Raw genomic sequence first — 15,690 nt, 5'->3', positions numbered from 1 at the left:
AATACAAGAATTTAGTTTAATAGGTATTGTCTCTAAATATTAGCAAGTAATTCATTTTTGTATGTAGTTTAGGTACTGTAAATTCATTTTTTTAAGTTATAGACATTTATTTCTTCAGTATTTTATAAAATAAATAGCAAAAAACACCTCATTATTAATTGTAGTTATCTTATAAATTTAATATAAAAATTAGTTTAGTAAATAAAAACTCTGTCTCATTACTGAATACCGGTAGAATATTACATTACAAAAACAATAATATATTTTCTTTATTAACTCAAAAAATTACTGATAATTTTTAAGGAAGGAAGATACATCAGAATGTTACATGTAAGAAATAAAACTTATATTCTAAATTTTATCTCATTATACGTTGAATTTTATTAATACCCTGTATTTAAAGTTTTTACATTTTCTGTAGGTACAATATCTCAATTATTTATTTTTTAATAATTATTAGTTGTTATAATTTGTTACTGATACATAATGTCATATATTATAAATCTTAGTAATTCTTAAAGTGAAATAATCTTTGGAAATATAGTTTATTTTTGAATACCCAAACAGTTGAAAGAATTTTTTTTTTTAATATCTGTTACATTTTTGTGTTATGTAAATTATTTTAAAATTGTTGCTGTGCAATAGTATTATAGGAATCAAGCATTAATAAAGCTACATTATTATTATTAATATTAAAGTCCCAAATTAGTACATGGTAAAGTAATAACCACCACCAGTGAATTATTAACCAAAATAGCTCCTCTATTTGTTAACATGAGGATTGTTATTGTAATGTGTTACAAAGCCGTCAGTATGAAACAACTCTGAAGACCATCACCGGTTTTGTACCTGGTGTCTGGTCTATGCATCGATTCACACATTCGGTTTCAGTGCGGAACCGGTTAGCGTTGCCCTGGCAACCACCATACACAAATTGGTGGCATGTGTCTGCCAACCGGTTGTAGTACCAACGCATGACAGTACCAGGACACGGTCCTGGGTCCATATCTAGGCCACAGACATCTACCACTGCAACACCATGCATTGATTGTGTTTCAACCTTCTGATTATTTTGTAAAACATTTAATGTTTCATTCTCTCCTTAAGTTCTTATGTTTCATTTTGTTTCATCAAATTTTGTGTTAATGTTTTAAATACATAATCACAAAAACGTTCCTCCCAAACTTTTCTAGTTTAACTGTCTTCGGAATATTACTTAACGTCAGCATTCTTCTTCAACATATTTATACCTTTCATAAATGTGTCATGAGCGTAAATGTGTAAACACTGAAATAAACAAAACAAAACAAAATCTCTAAACAAATTTTAAGTTTTTAACATTATGTTAAAAACTGTTAAGCTGGAATTGGCATTTTTGCAATGTTTTATTTTAAAATGTGTAATTTTTAATAAGTTGCTTCAAATTGGTCTCATTTTTTAGGTCACCAACTTTAAGAAAAAACAGTTCTGACCTACATAAAAAGTACACAATTTTTACATTCATATTCAGATCATTTTATTTTTATGTTAGGAGTTACCTATAGAACATATTTTACTCATTTTTTGTATTAATTGAAGTATATCTAGAAGGTAAATATAACAGTGAACAAATCCTGAATATTCTAAATATTTTGGATAAAATTATAACCAACATATATAAAACAAACAAACAGTAACTTACAAGACTTTGAGTCGATATTAATATATAAGAACGGCTTATGATGTAAAAACATAAAAGAAAGCATACAATTATATTTTAATTTTGAGGGGAATTTAATTCACTGTCCATTTGTATGCAGTTTTGCTAAGTTAATGTAATAATAACATTATGGCAAAATTATTATGTGAGAACAAAATATCAATGCAAATCTTTTTTGGCAATGGTATATTGTTATACCAGTATTATAGACAATATCATACTGGTGTCTGACAGCACAAAACCAATGAATGATCTTAAACTTTAAAATAGTGTCAAGAACATCAAGAGACACTAGTTTTGCCAGGATGTGGGAAAACTACTTTCATCCTTCAGAACTTTAGAGAAGGTGACTTTGTACTGTATCTCAAAAGAAGGAGCAGCAAATTTTATCAACCGCTTAACCACATGTTAGGCTCAATTTCATAAAAACTCGAACAATTTTTGTAGAACTGCACACTCATTCTTGATCAATTCAACCACTCATTTGATAAAGTGAGGAACCTATGAACATTTAATTATTAACGAAGCCCTTATTTTACACTCAGATGAAATGTTATTTGCAGTTGAACGTTCTTGAGCAAAAAAAGTTCTGATGATAGGGGATGTGAATCAAATCCCCTATGTCAACAGGATCTCAAATTACTCCAATAAGTTTCATGACATTACTAAGATCTCTAAAAGAACACAGCAACTCAGTCACTCCTACAGATGCACAACTGTTGCCAAAATGTTATCTGAATATTATTCTCAAGGCATTACTACAAGCAACAAAATAAAAAGAGAACTTCTAACATATACTCTAGTTAACATCAATAGTTTAAAAATTTCAAAAAAGGATACAATTCTGGTTTTCAAACAAGTTGAATAGTTAATACTTTATAAATTGGACCATGAAGTTTCTACCATTCATGAGTACCAGAGTAAGCAGGCACTACACATTGTCATCGTAAGGACATCTACAACTCGCTGCCATACTGCCTTCACACGCCATCTCACGTCATACACCATCATTCACATATATTGCTCCATTACAAGAGGATACTCTTATTAGATGGATATGATGCAGTCAACAATACTCTGATAACGACCTTGAAAATAGTTAAATATGCGCCGAAAACGTTATTTCATCTGACAAAGTCAACTGGTAAGACACTGTCATTCTTTAACTCACAGTAACACTATGAGAGTAAACCCTATAGACACAGGTGGAACCAGCCAAACCACCATACATAAAAAACTGATACCAAAGTGGACCTAGGTGGAACCAGTCGAACAACCTTACATAAAAAACTGAGTTCTAAGGCGGACATAGTGGAATCAGCCAAAGCAGTTGTAATAAAAAACTGAACTCACCAGCAAGCTCATCTACTCAGATCAGTTTTTTTAGACAACACTTCAAAGATACTTTTAAACCCTTGACAATATTTCATCAAAATGGGGACAGAGTTAGCAATAAAATTGATAGATAACTCACTTATTGGACTCAATTGATCCTGATATATCGATTCTTACTGGACAAGACAGTGACAAAATAAAGGATACCCGTCTAATCAATTATTCTTTAATTTCACCGTTTTAGTAGGGAAAAATTTCAGAGAGGTGGAGTTGCAATATTTAAGCATGTTAGAGTAAATAATGACACTACTAGTCTGAATGTGGAAAATATTAGTATTCGAATGGTATGTGAAATAACTGCTGTGTATTTCATGCTAACAAAGGAAAGGTCATTCTATGTAGTGGAAGTTTATCTTCACCCTGATAAACATGTACAACAAGGTCTAGACATTGTAAGAGAACTCTTAGATCTCTTGCCACTGACAAAAACCATATCATTTTAATTGGAGATGTCAATGTAGACAACCTTATTCATTCCACAGAAGCACACTAGGAATATTTAGGAACTAAATATCTGTAAAACACATCAGATTAAACAAACATAAACTTTATCATTCAATGTTTAATTTCTCATTCTTTCATGATATTTTAATGTTGGCCCCTTGGACACAGACATTGGAGCCTTAAAAGAATGGATTATTTTGTTTAATAATTGTTAATTCTGTGCTTCAAATCAAACTCACTGATTATTTATTCCATTTTGTTCTAAATAATCTCTGATTTTGTGCAATAGATTTTAAGAAGAAAACAACTACTACATTATACTAGGTTGATCAAACAGTACCAAGAATATTCCCAGTATGTTACCAACCTCTGCCACGTCCTGGTTGCAGACACTTCTGCTGGCAGGCAAGCTCTGTCAGGAAGTTGTTATTGTTGCCCTTGCAGCCTCCATAGTTGAAAGTTGTACAGACTTCAGATTCCTTGTCATAAAACCACCTAGTAAAGTTTCCTTCACATGGCCCTTGGTCCACTGGCTTGTCACAGGCATCTGGTCAAAAGTTATTTTCAGAATAATCTGTCAACACCTAATTTACACATTCAAATTATCTGTCATATTTAATTTGAATTAAACTTTCTCTGTCTAGTTCATAAGGGAGGGTTTTTCCTGGACAGAGTAAACTTCAGGGTAGTAGACACTAGGTACCGTTGTACAGTAATGTTGATAATAAGCTAGACTAAAAAAATAATAAATACAATGTTGGTATTAAGTATTAGTATTAAGGGGATCAACAGACAAAGTAATAATAATACACTTCATGCAAAAGAGATTATTTATCTATATTTTACTAATAAGGTTGAAGCTGTCTGCAACAACAACAAAACTCAATTTCTTGTAACATTGAACAAATATACTGCAAATGTATATGGTATCAATATTAAAATAAAATCTTGTTACCAATAGATGAGTAATTTCATTTCAATAAGGTATAAATAATTTCACTCAAAAATATCAAATAAAAATCTAAGATAACAATGACCTTACCCAGAGTATCAGGAGTGATGCAAAGATCCTCGCATTGTTCTCTGGTCTCGAACTTGTTGCCATTACCCAGACAACCACCGTAGACGAACTGACCACACTGCTTCCTCTCACTGTCAAAGTACCAGGTCGGATAGTAGCCATCACATGGACCCTCTATCTTGGGTAGGAGGCACGCATCTAGACAGATATTCCGACATGTGGTTAATGCGGTATAAAAGAAGAATAGATATACAGAATGTGCAGTTATTTTATATCTTAAGAACAATTTGATTTGTTTTTCAACTGCCAAAATACTATAGCATTTATAAATAAATTAAGTTAATTTATACTTAGATCAACATGTTTAAACAGATTTATATTACATGTTACTTAATGTATTTATAACAAAAGAAAAGGGATTCTGACTGTATAGTTAAATTTATAACCACTCTGGTACAAATATTATAAGGGATACTTTTTGTGCACCTGCCATCATATATTCCCATTGCTGAACTAATCATAACTATGCCAGAGAGTTTTGTAAGCAATCTCGGGGTTGGTTGGAATTAACCAACACAAATATATAATTACTAAATCTGTATATTTGTTTTAATTTGAATGTACCCTTATGAGATTATTTTATCATTTTTCTCTGGCAGTTTCAAGATATCCCAAACTCTTTCCCTGAATATGTCACTGTCACTGAGTTATAAACTGTAATAAAAGCTAGATGAGATACAGTTTTAAAAAGTGAAAAGATGTGAGAGTTTAGAAATTCGAACGATTAAAATAAGAAAACAGAAGTTGAAGACACTATCTAACTAATTTTATTCCTCATAACTGCACAAAATAACAATTTTCTATAACTGTTACATTGATGTGTTGAAAATGATTAAATTTCACTAATTAAAAGTAAATATAACATTACTTGACTACTGATGAGTACAACATAAGTCAAAAGCAAGTACATTAATAATTTCTTATGATTATAAACCATAGTAAAATTAAGGAATTACCTCTGCCAGGCGGGTCAACACATGTTTGTTTGCACTCATCCTGAGTTTTGAAGCGGTTCTCATTGCCCTCACAACCACCATACCAGAACCGGGAACAACCACCGTATTCTGTGTCATAGAACCATTTCACTGTGAAATCCCGACATGTGCCTCTATCCTTCTGCAGCGTACACAGTTCTGCACAAAGGAAATCAAGTTGTAACATTAAATATAATTATATAGATCTTAAATTAATTTTAAGTTTTGCAAGGAAAATGAGTTGGGGGTAGAAAAGGAATATTACACATTTATAGGGTTAGTAATAATATCCTGTAGTTTTAAAAGTAGAATTTTGAGGGTTGTTTGACATTAGAGCTTTTTCTGTCACCTGAAGTCCACACTAACCCCTTCAGTGATAGAGACCCTACTAATTAAAGGTATCAGGATCATCTTGGGTGATGCAATTCAGAAATGGAAGCTAGTTTAGCAGCTTAACAATACAACCAAGATTCTAGTATACTCATGGTTCAGATTCGATGAATTGCTGAGCCGCCTGAGCCCATTGGTTGCTATTGGTTATTAGGATATGGACAAAAGATAACAGTAGTTTATAGCAAGTAGCGTATCATTCACTCATTATGATTATCCTTATAGCATACTTCAATTTAAATACGCACCCAGATATGTCAGAATCTCAAGTTAATAATTATGGTTGAACTCCTAAGAGTAAATAATTTGTATTTTTGGGTAGGATAAAAATCCAAATAAAGTGATAGGAAAAATTGAAGGAAAACATGACAGAACTGAGATTTATTCTAACATTCTTGTTTTTTTTTTTATCAAAGAATAAATTTATTTTTAATAATTTTCAATTATAATACTAATTTATTTTATAAACAAATACTTGGTTTATTTATCAAAGCATCCTTGTTCATTTATCCACAAACCATAATCCTTGTTTGAAGAACTTAAAATGCACAATCTTGTACACATACCACCAGGTCCAAGAGGTACGTCAGTGCAGCCCTCGAAGTGTTCACCCACAGCCTCTGAGAAGCCATCAGGACAGCAACCGTAGAGAGAAGCTGCACAGTCACACACGCGATCAGGTCCGGGGACTGGGGTTCGACCATCAGGGCAACAGCCATACTGTGTGTTTTCACAGCCACAACCTTTACAAAATCATAAAGGTGAGTTCCAAATGAGTAAATATTGGGTGGAAATAAAATAACACCTCTTCCTTATTCTTTTGATATTCAAACTATAATAAAAAACTTTAAAGTACTATACAGGTTGATTTTTTAAATATTTTATTTTATTCCTTTTTCCAACAGTATGAAATAGAGCTCAACAAAAATAATCAAATAGAAAACCCCATTGAGTAACAACATTTGACACTATTTACAAATTAATTCTTATCCCTGTACAAAACTAAGGCATTTTAAAATGGAATTTTGCATGCTTTTAATCTCAAATAAAATATTTCTTTTCAATTTTAACTATTAAGTTAATAAAACTTAAACCTATAAAACAAATATTTGGGTGTGTTTACTAGACAAATGAAATGATGTAAAGGGTTCGCTTATGAAAAGGGTTGAAATAAAAAATTGCATGTGATTAAAAATGATATATTCTACATATTTTTTAATTATTAGTAGCACCCACTTAGAGAAATTAGGGTTATTACTATTTCAAAATTAAATTTGAGCATATGGAGATTATTTTGAGAAACTTTAAATTAAAATTTCAATAGTTATGATATGGAGGTTGTGTTTATTATTTTAAATCTAAAATATAAAATTAAAAACTGTAAAAGTTCACCATTTTGCTCAGAAACCAGGTCAGTTTTGAAATGGAATATTGTATTCTTTTATTTGGTAAGTCATAAGCTGAGAGTTTCCATTTGAAAATTTTGAGTCGCATCTTAACCTATCACATTTTTAAAAAAGGGACAACAAATTGGAATAAGAATTCTAATGAACGTTCTCTGAAGATTTTGTTATTACAGTATTGCTCTCGTACAATTTTAAAAGATAGAGGTACTTTATTTCAATACTGGATTTTTATATATATATTTTTATACTTGCAAGTTACAATAGTTATTATATAATAATAATGAATAATTTATTCAAGATCAAAGTTATTTTCTGTCAGTATTTATATAGTAAAGCATTGTCATATTGGCTATCAGTATTTAATTAAACGGATATATTGATACATTTTAAAACTATTTCTAACCATGCTGGTTTTAACGAGAACACAGGATATACATTTCTGGTAATTATACCTTGTAGATTGGGTCCAATTGCACGAGTGACTCCATCTGGGCAGCAACCAAATTGGTAAGTGTAGCAGGGGCAACCTTGATAACCAGGGCCTGCCGCAGGTGTGTACTGATTGGGACAACAACCATGGGCTGTGTAATGACAACCACAACCTTGGTTGTCAGGTCCACGTGCAGCTGTTTGGTTGTCAGGGCAGCAACCATATGTCGTGTACTGGCATCCACATCCTGTAACAAATTATGTTTAGGTAGAAAGTGGCATTCCAGGTTATTAATGAATATTGTAAATTATTAGCCTTCAGTTTTACTCTAAGTAAAAAATTTTTTGTTCAGTGATATTTATCTTCATTACATCCTAGAACATAATGGTCATTTTCCATAATATAGTAGAGTAAAATACACACTGCATTAATTTACATATTCAAAGACAGAATGATCATTAATGTTTCAGATCTAAAAAGCTTTTATACCTTCCAAATTTGGACCTTGAGCAGGCAAAATATTGTCAGGACAACATCCAAATGTTTCCAACAAGCAGCAGCCCTCCTTGTTAGGCCCATGAGCTGATGTAAGGTTATCCTGACAACAACCGAACGGCTCATCAACACATGCTGCAGGACAACCTTGCCCATCGGGCCCTAATGCTGAAACATAAAACACAATCTTTAATTTTTCCTTAACAAGGAAAAATGTATTAACTTCAATATTTAACCATGTATCTGTGAACATTATTTATATGACATAGTTTTAACATTGTTTGATAATTTTCATTAGCAACACATTATATAATTGTAATTTATTAAGTTTTGTATTTTTAATTTGGATTAAATTTTATATTGAACTATAATAACAAATTAATAGTTAGCAGATTACAGATTAATATCTGGGTTAGTTGCTAATAAATAGATCATTTTGAAAATTAGTCTCTTATCTATTTTGTGTAATGTATCTATTAACCTTTTTACTGCTGTTACCGGATATTTGGATATGTATGAAAAGTGCCAATGTACAGTTTATCAGATATCTGATAAAAGAAAGATAAAAAGGCACTCGAAGGCAGTATTTGCATAATTAACTTTTAAATTACTATGCAAATAATGCGGAGGATATTGAAAAATAATTCTTATTTGAGAAGGCAAACAACAAATATGGCTGCCGAGCTGTCAATGAAAGTAGCGCTGCCAGCTGTACTGGCCATAAGAATTGCGAGGACAAACTACGGCAAAGCTAATGTCTGCAACCTTGGTCTGACCAGTACTGCTGGCCTTTTGGGGACAAAGGGTTAAACTGCACATTTTTGTTTTTGTTTTATACCACTTTGTTTAAAACAAAACAAGACATTATTTACTTGTAATTGTGCCATTTAACACACAAAAAGTAAAGTGCAGATTAATATGTGTCAAAAGTATGATTACAATGTGCTCATCAACAACAAAGTCAGCTGTGTAGAGACTTAAATTCACAATAAGTTTATTTACTTTCAGATGGTTTGTTGTCAAAGTGTATATATACCGGATGTCTTATAAGTCCCACTCCCCCTATTAATTTTCTTATGAATAGAGATGGAGTGATTTACTTTAGGGGGATGTTTGTATGACCAACTGAAAAGTATTTTTATGTATGAAAATTGTTGACTCGTCCCCTTCCAAAATGGGTATTTTGGGGTTAAGTCAAAATTGTTAAATAGGAACCCCTAGCATTTTAAAGGTATTATGAAAAAAAGGAAGTATGGCAAAAACTAGAGGTCTCTAATGTCACTCTATAAAATTTGGTAGCCAACTAAAGTTTGAATTGTTTCATAAAACCCCCACAGTAAAGTTACATTTAAATTATTGTAAGGCAGTTAAAACATTCACTTATTAGTTATTTTGAGAACTAACGATACAAAATCATAAAACAAGTTATTACAAGAACCAACAATTATGATTAATATAACATTTACTAGTTTTTATTCTCTCTGACCAAAACCCATTATGACGTTTTGAGAATACTAATAGCTAGTTTTGCCATGTTACCTCTTATTGGTTACCAGTTAGTATGTGAGACACATTAAGTCCACTTTGACACAGAACTGGACTGAATCTCTCCATGTCTAGTCATAAGAAAGTGAATAGGGGAGGAGGGGGTCTAGACAACCAGTATATATAAATTGTACTTTGTCTTATTCTTATAAACCAGTCAAGATAATACTTGAGTGAATAAACAATAAGGAGGGTTGTTGATGAGAATGTGCCTAACTTCAATGATACTGAAGTTGTGAATTCAGTTACCATAATTGAAGATGGTACTGAAAAAAAATACATTAGCTTTTAGCCTATTGTGTGATAATATTATGTCAAAATATTTTGCATGATTACATGTGTTTCTTGCTCATTTCAAACATTTTTTTGTACAGAATGTTTTTTAATAGTTTAGTTGGTAAAATAGCTGGGAATTTGAGCATGTCAAGTAAAAATGGCTGACCCTTATAGGTTAATTGAAAATTCTTTTTTATAGTGAAAGTAAGGGCTGTATTTTGAATTTTTGTTGAGGATGCCATTAACTTTAATTCATATCTAGTCAATCAGTTTTTTCTTAGGTATTTGATGAATAAGGAACAGTTATAAAATATGCTATGAAACCATTATATTAACTGAACTGAACATGTTACCCGTTGTGTTTCCATCAGGACAACAACCATAGGCGGAGTCACCACAATCCAGCTCACAGCCTTCATTGTCAGGGCCGCTGGCAGCGATTATACCGTCAGGGCAGCAACCATATGTTGAGTTCTCACAGTCTGTACCATTTTCTGGCTCCACAGTAACAAGTTCTTCTGTTGTCACTACATAAAAATTATATCTGGTAAAAACTATGTTTTTAATTGCTAAGATCTCCAGTTTAATAAAGACATCCTATTTTTATAAAAGAGCTGTTTTTTAACCTCCAATCATGCAAAAACCAGTTCAACGGTATGATGTAACAATACGCATTAATGGACTGCACAGTGCATATTCCTTCCACTAGCACCTCACGTATTGCTGAGTGTACGATGCTATTATGAGTTGATTTAATGACAGATGAACGTGGCTGCTATGATTGATTCTCCTGCTAGGTACAAAGTGATATTCGATTCTTGCAACCTGAAGGATTGATCGAAGCAGAAACGCACCAGTGTTGTATTACATGAGTGGTGTAGAAGATTAATGAGTTGATGTTTATTACAAAGCAGTCCAAGGACGCAAATCTGTTGCAAAAGAAAATCTCATTGAATGAAAAAGCAGTAGTCTGAATGAATAGGGAACTTTATTATTAGTGAGTTTATTAAGGACTGTATCACTATTGTTTCTTAATTGTTGTAAAGCTGAAGAAGACGAGACATGTGCTTTATGTATGAAACCTCAAAAAAAACCGTCATTACAACAATAGATGAATTCAAATTCATCATAAAAATCCAAAATATTTAAAAAAACCTTTAACAACAAAAAGATTATGGCCACTGTGTTTTGGAACCAGAAAGGCGAGTGTTCTGCTTTTGGAATTCTTAGTCAGGGACCACGATAAATGTAGAAGATTACTGTGAAATATTATGACAGTTGCTGAGAGCCATATAGAACAAAAGAAGAGGAATGATCATTTTTGGAATTGTGCTTATCCATGATAATGCTCACCCTCAAAGAGCTGTTTGGACGAAATGGATTTTTTATGGGTTTCAATGGACATTTTTGACCATCTGGCCTATAACCCTGACCTTGTGTCAAGCGTATTCATCTCTTCCTGATATGAAGTGTCTAGAGGTTAGCTTTTGAACAAACGATACAGTCCAAAACACTGTGGAATCTCATCTCATTACTGGTAGAAACATTCTATGAACAGGGTATTGGGAAGCTTATACCCTGGTATGACAAATTTGGTTTTATTAGTTAGTAAAGAAATATGTCAATTGTATAGATATTCCAAATCAAATTTCAGGTATTTGATAACTTGGAAACCATATTATTACGTGTTTAAAACTATATAAAATATATTTTTCAACAAATAGCGGTTTCCAGCGCTATTGCATATCAATGTCTGAAAATGGTAAAAAAATACATACACCAAAACATTTGCAGGAACTCTGACAGGAAACTACATGAATAATTAGTATATAATTGCTTATATTAAAACTAAAAATCAGGCTATCAATTTCTTGCTAATAATAAATTGTTTGAGAAAGAAGTACAAACCAAAAATTGTTTCTGTTTGCATAATTGTTTGAACACAACAATACAAGGAACAGTAAACTTTATTCTAAATGTCTTAAACCCAGAATTCTATATTGAATCTAGCAAAAAACTAGTTGTACTCACAATCAATAATATCACACCCCTCATTGTCAGGGCCAGTAGCAGCCTGTTCGCTGTTTGGACAACAACCATACTCTGTTATATTACAGTCTCCAACTCCTTCACAGCCTTCTAAATCAGGTCCTGAGGCAGCAATGGTTCCGTCCGGACAACATCCAAACCTGTAAAATGGGTCAATTAGAGAACATTCTGAAATGTCTTGTTTTTATAGAGAAATGGTGACTATTTGGGTGACCTTACATGCAGCATTAAAGTGCCTATTATTCTAAAATGTAAATGATAAAACCACTCTTGTTACTTTAAATAATAGTACACTTACACAACACTGCTTAAAAACTAAACTCAAACAATTTATATAACTACTTGAGGGTATAAGGTAAATAAATATATATAGTATGAATAATTTAAATATTGGTTTAGATTTTTATTAGTCAAAAAAAGACATGTTTTAGTATTTTAAACATAAAGATTAAATAAATACTATTTCATATACTTCAAATTTTCTTGATTTAAGAATTGACAATAATTTAAATGGGAAACTCTATTGTGAGAAAATTGATAAGAAACTTGATTTGATTGTTTTTATGTGTTTGTTGTCTGAGATAATGTTGCTATAAAACCCAGAACTGTGATATACTTTTTACTTCCATTTCATTTAGTATAGTATTAACATTTGGGAAAATGTGTACAGCAATAACGGGTTTTAAAATTTAAAAAAAGGTCATATGGACAATATCAGTTAGAAAGTAAACAATTTCCTTGTAAATCATGAAAGAATTAAGATTAATAACAGGTTTTTGCTTATAAAGTTAATTCTCGTACTTACAATAAATTGTATCAATTTATTAAGCAGGCTCCACAAAATAACCTATTACACCTTCACACTTAAAAAGTAAACAATTTTACTCAGGGATACTGTTTTTTTATAAAAAGTTACCAAACAACACAAATATTGAAAATAATTTTTAAAATCAAAAGATTATTGAAAGATTACTGATAGATCAAATGTTTTATACTGTCGATGGTTAAGTATGTTATACACCTATAATATTTTAGTTATAGAAAATCCTTTTATTGACACTGATAATTTCAGCAGTTTTTCTAAATATGCTATGTTTAGAATGTAATGTTTTAACATTAAAGAGATTGATCGATACATACCATGATTCAGCTTCAAATTTAACGTGATTAAATATGAATCTATTTAACAATAATATTACTTGTTTGCATTCTTCAGAGTAATTCTACTGATTGAGTAACAGAAAATGACAACATAGTGAGGAGATAACTGGAAAGATATGAATCATTTTCTAAAAGTGGTAAGCAAATTATTCTTACTGTGATGCTGTACAGTCTGAAGGTGTTGTGGGTTCTTCAGGACAACCTTCAAAGTCATTGCCGATAGCAGTACTCACTCCATCAGGACAGCAGCCAAACAAGGTCATATTACACTGTGATGGCGGACATCCCATATAGTTGGGGCCTTTGGCAGGAGAGACTCCATCCTCACAGCATCCGTGTTTGGTGTCCTTGCAGGTTTCAACCAATGGGCAACCTGAGATAAACACATACTAAATTTTTGAGAGACTAATGGCTACTGAGAGTAATTAATTGTAACATACTTTTACAGTACATACATTTTTGCTACCTGATTTAATTAAGTTAATATAACCAATTGGTAAATGTATAGATTTGGATTATTCGTTAATATATATATATATATATATATATATATATATATATATATATATATATATATATATATATATATATATATATATATATATACATATATGGCAGTTACATAACCATAGTTGCAAGTTATTTTTATGACATATTCATACACTTTCAGTATTTTGCATCTTTTTCATAGATTTTCTTAAAAAGTCTAATAATATATTTCAGTACAATATATGTGTTGTATATAATTTCACATTTTTGAATTCTATATGAGGAACTTCAAAAATCTTGATAGAAATGTAAAAAGGAGAATTAAGAAGCTCCTATTTCACGTAAAAGAAATGTTAGTATTGTATAATTTTTCAACTTCTTATCATATTACATAATTACAGTAGTGTTATGAATGGAGAACTCATAAATGAATGTTTTGTGTTTCATGTGTTCGAGGTTTAACCTTCTTCTTATAAGGCTAAAATCATTAGAACATTTTAAAATAATATTATCACTAAACGTAACAATTTATTAAAACTAGTGTCAATTGGAGTTTATTCTATAAAAGAATCTAATAAGTCCTATTGAGAAATCTCTGGGTACTTAAAAATACAGGAATAGTTTAAAATAGTGCTGATATTCACAGCCTAGCTGTTTCGAAAGTTTATGTACATCCTAATCTTAATAGGTTTGCTTTCACGCATAAAATATTCAACCAATTGTACTGAAATTTTACATGGACATTCTTTAGGTCCCTGGTATGAGTGTAGGCTTATTTTAAAAACCTTTTGGGCTACGCCCCACTAGTCTTTAGAGTAGAAAAATTTTCCATCTTGCTCTCTAAAGTCACGAAATATTAATTAAAAGAGCCTGTTAAATAGTAGTCAACTATTCTGTGTCAACATTGCTTTATGACAGCATGGCCACACGTTTAATTAATTTAAACATAATTTTCAATTTGTTTACATTTATAGTGTGAAAGTATACAGTAAGCTTGATAGTAACACCTCTTATTTCTACATTTTCTTCAACTGCTGTTGAGCACAGAGTAAGAAACTATCCAGATAAGAAAACTAAAGTATTAGTAAAATATATATTTTTAACTGTACATTTTAGCAAATATTAGGATAATAGTAAAATATTTAATACAATTTAAAGACTGTTATAAAACCCATCTTAGTTATCATTTGAAAGGACAAGGTAAAACCAACTATGGAAAAAAATACCAAGACCGGAGGAAATTAAAATGGCTATAATATATTTCGACAGATTTTTGACAGATTATCTTGATTGTGGTAATAAGGCAAACTTAACATTGGCATCGGAAAAATAATTTACTCGAACCAGAAGTGCTTATACACGTTTAAAGCCTACAAAGTTGCTTGCGAAGCCTAGGATAACTGCTAGTTGTGTATAAATTCTTTAAATTCAATCTAATTACAATATATTCTACGTTAGTTGTGTTACATCCAAATTTTGAGACATTTTCATTGTCCCCTATAGCATTTAACAAAATAAATAAATTTTGTGTAGTTTCAGAAACAAATTTCACAAATTTACCTTTATTAAATGGACCTTGAGCAGCAGTTACGTTGTCATAGCAACACCCAAACTCTGATGACAGACAGGCACTCTTCTTTTGCCTCTTCTTACACCTCCTCCTCTTCTTAGCTCTTGCCGCTGCTGTTGTTAATTCTAACAGTAAACAAAGTATTACAAAACATGAAAAACACATTGTTATTGCATTGCAAATAATATATTATAGAAATTTTCTTTATATTATACAGGGTAACAACAAAATGTATTGTTATCGCATATTGAAGTTACATTTCTGCAACTTTTCACATAGCTTTCTA

The 15,690-nt window shown here is 31.3% G+C and overlaps 1 protein-coding gene across 4 annotated transcripts in view; it reads right to left on the bottom strand.

Annotated features, from left to right (window-relative positions):
* The window catches only part of LOC124373818 (papilin), a 195,166-nt gene that overhangs the window by 18,146 nt on the left and 161,330 nt on the right, over positions 1 to 15,690 (bottom strand). For 2 of the 4 annotated variants that reach the window (XM_046832168.1, XM_046832153.1), the window contains exons 19-29: positions 15,395 to 15,529; positions 13,502 to 13,718; positions 12,167 to 12,324; positions 10,489 to 10,662; positions 8,309 to 8,482; positions 7,842 to 8,066; positions 6,550 to 6,726; positions 5,576 to 5,752; positions 4,581 to 4,757; positions 3,906 to 4,085; positions 850 to 1,029 (exon numbers count right to left, since the gene is read on the bottom strand). In XM_046832168.1, coding sequence (XP_046688124.1) covers positions 850 to 1,029; positions 3,906 to 4,085; positions 4,581 to 4,757; positions 5,576 to 5,752; positions 6,550 to 6,726; positions 7,842 to 8,066; positions 8,309 to 8,482; positions 10,489 to 10,662; positions 12,167 to 12,324; positions 13,502 to 13,718; positions 15,395 to 15,529 — 1,974 coding nt within the window. The remainder of the gene's footprint in view (positions 1 to 849; positions 1,030 to 3,905; positions 4,086 to 4,580; positions 4,758 to 5,575; positions 5,753 to 6,549; positions 6,727 to 7,841; positions 8,067 to 8,308; positions 8,483 to 10,488; positions 10,663 to 12,166; positions 12,325 to 13,501; positions 13,719 to 15,394; positions 15,530 to 15,690) is intronic. The other 2 variants (XM_046832155.1, XM_046832162.1) reach the window with 1 other exon arrangement.

This window comes from Homalodisca vitripennis, chromosome 1 (genome assembly GCF_021130785.1).
Source record: "Homalodisca vitripennis isolate AUS2020 chromosome 1, UT_GWSS_2.1, whole genome shotgun sequence".
Classification (NCBI taxonomy): domain Eukaryota; kingdom Metazoa; phylum Arthropoda; class Insecta; order Hemiptera; family Cicadellidae; genus Homalodisca; species Homalodisca vitripennis.
The sequence above is the reverse complement of the archived record's forward strand: the minus strand, read 5'-3'. Positions and strand labels throughout refer to the sequence as shown.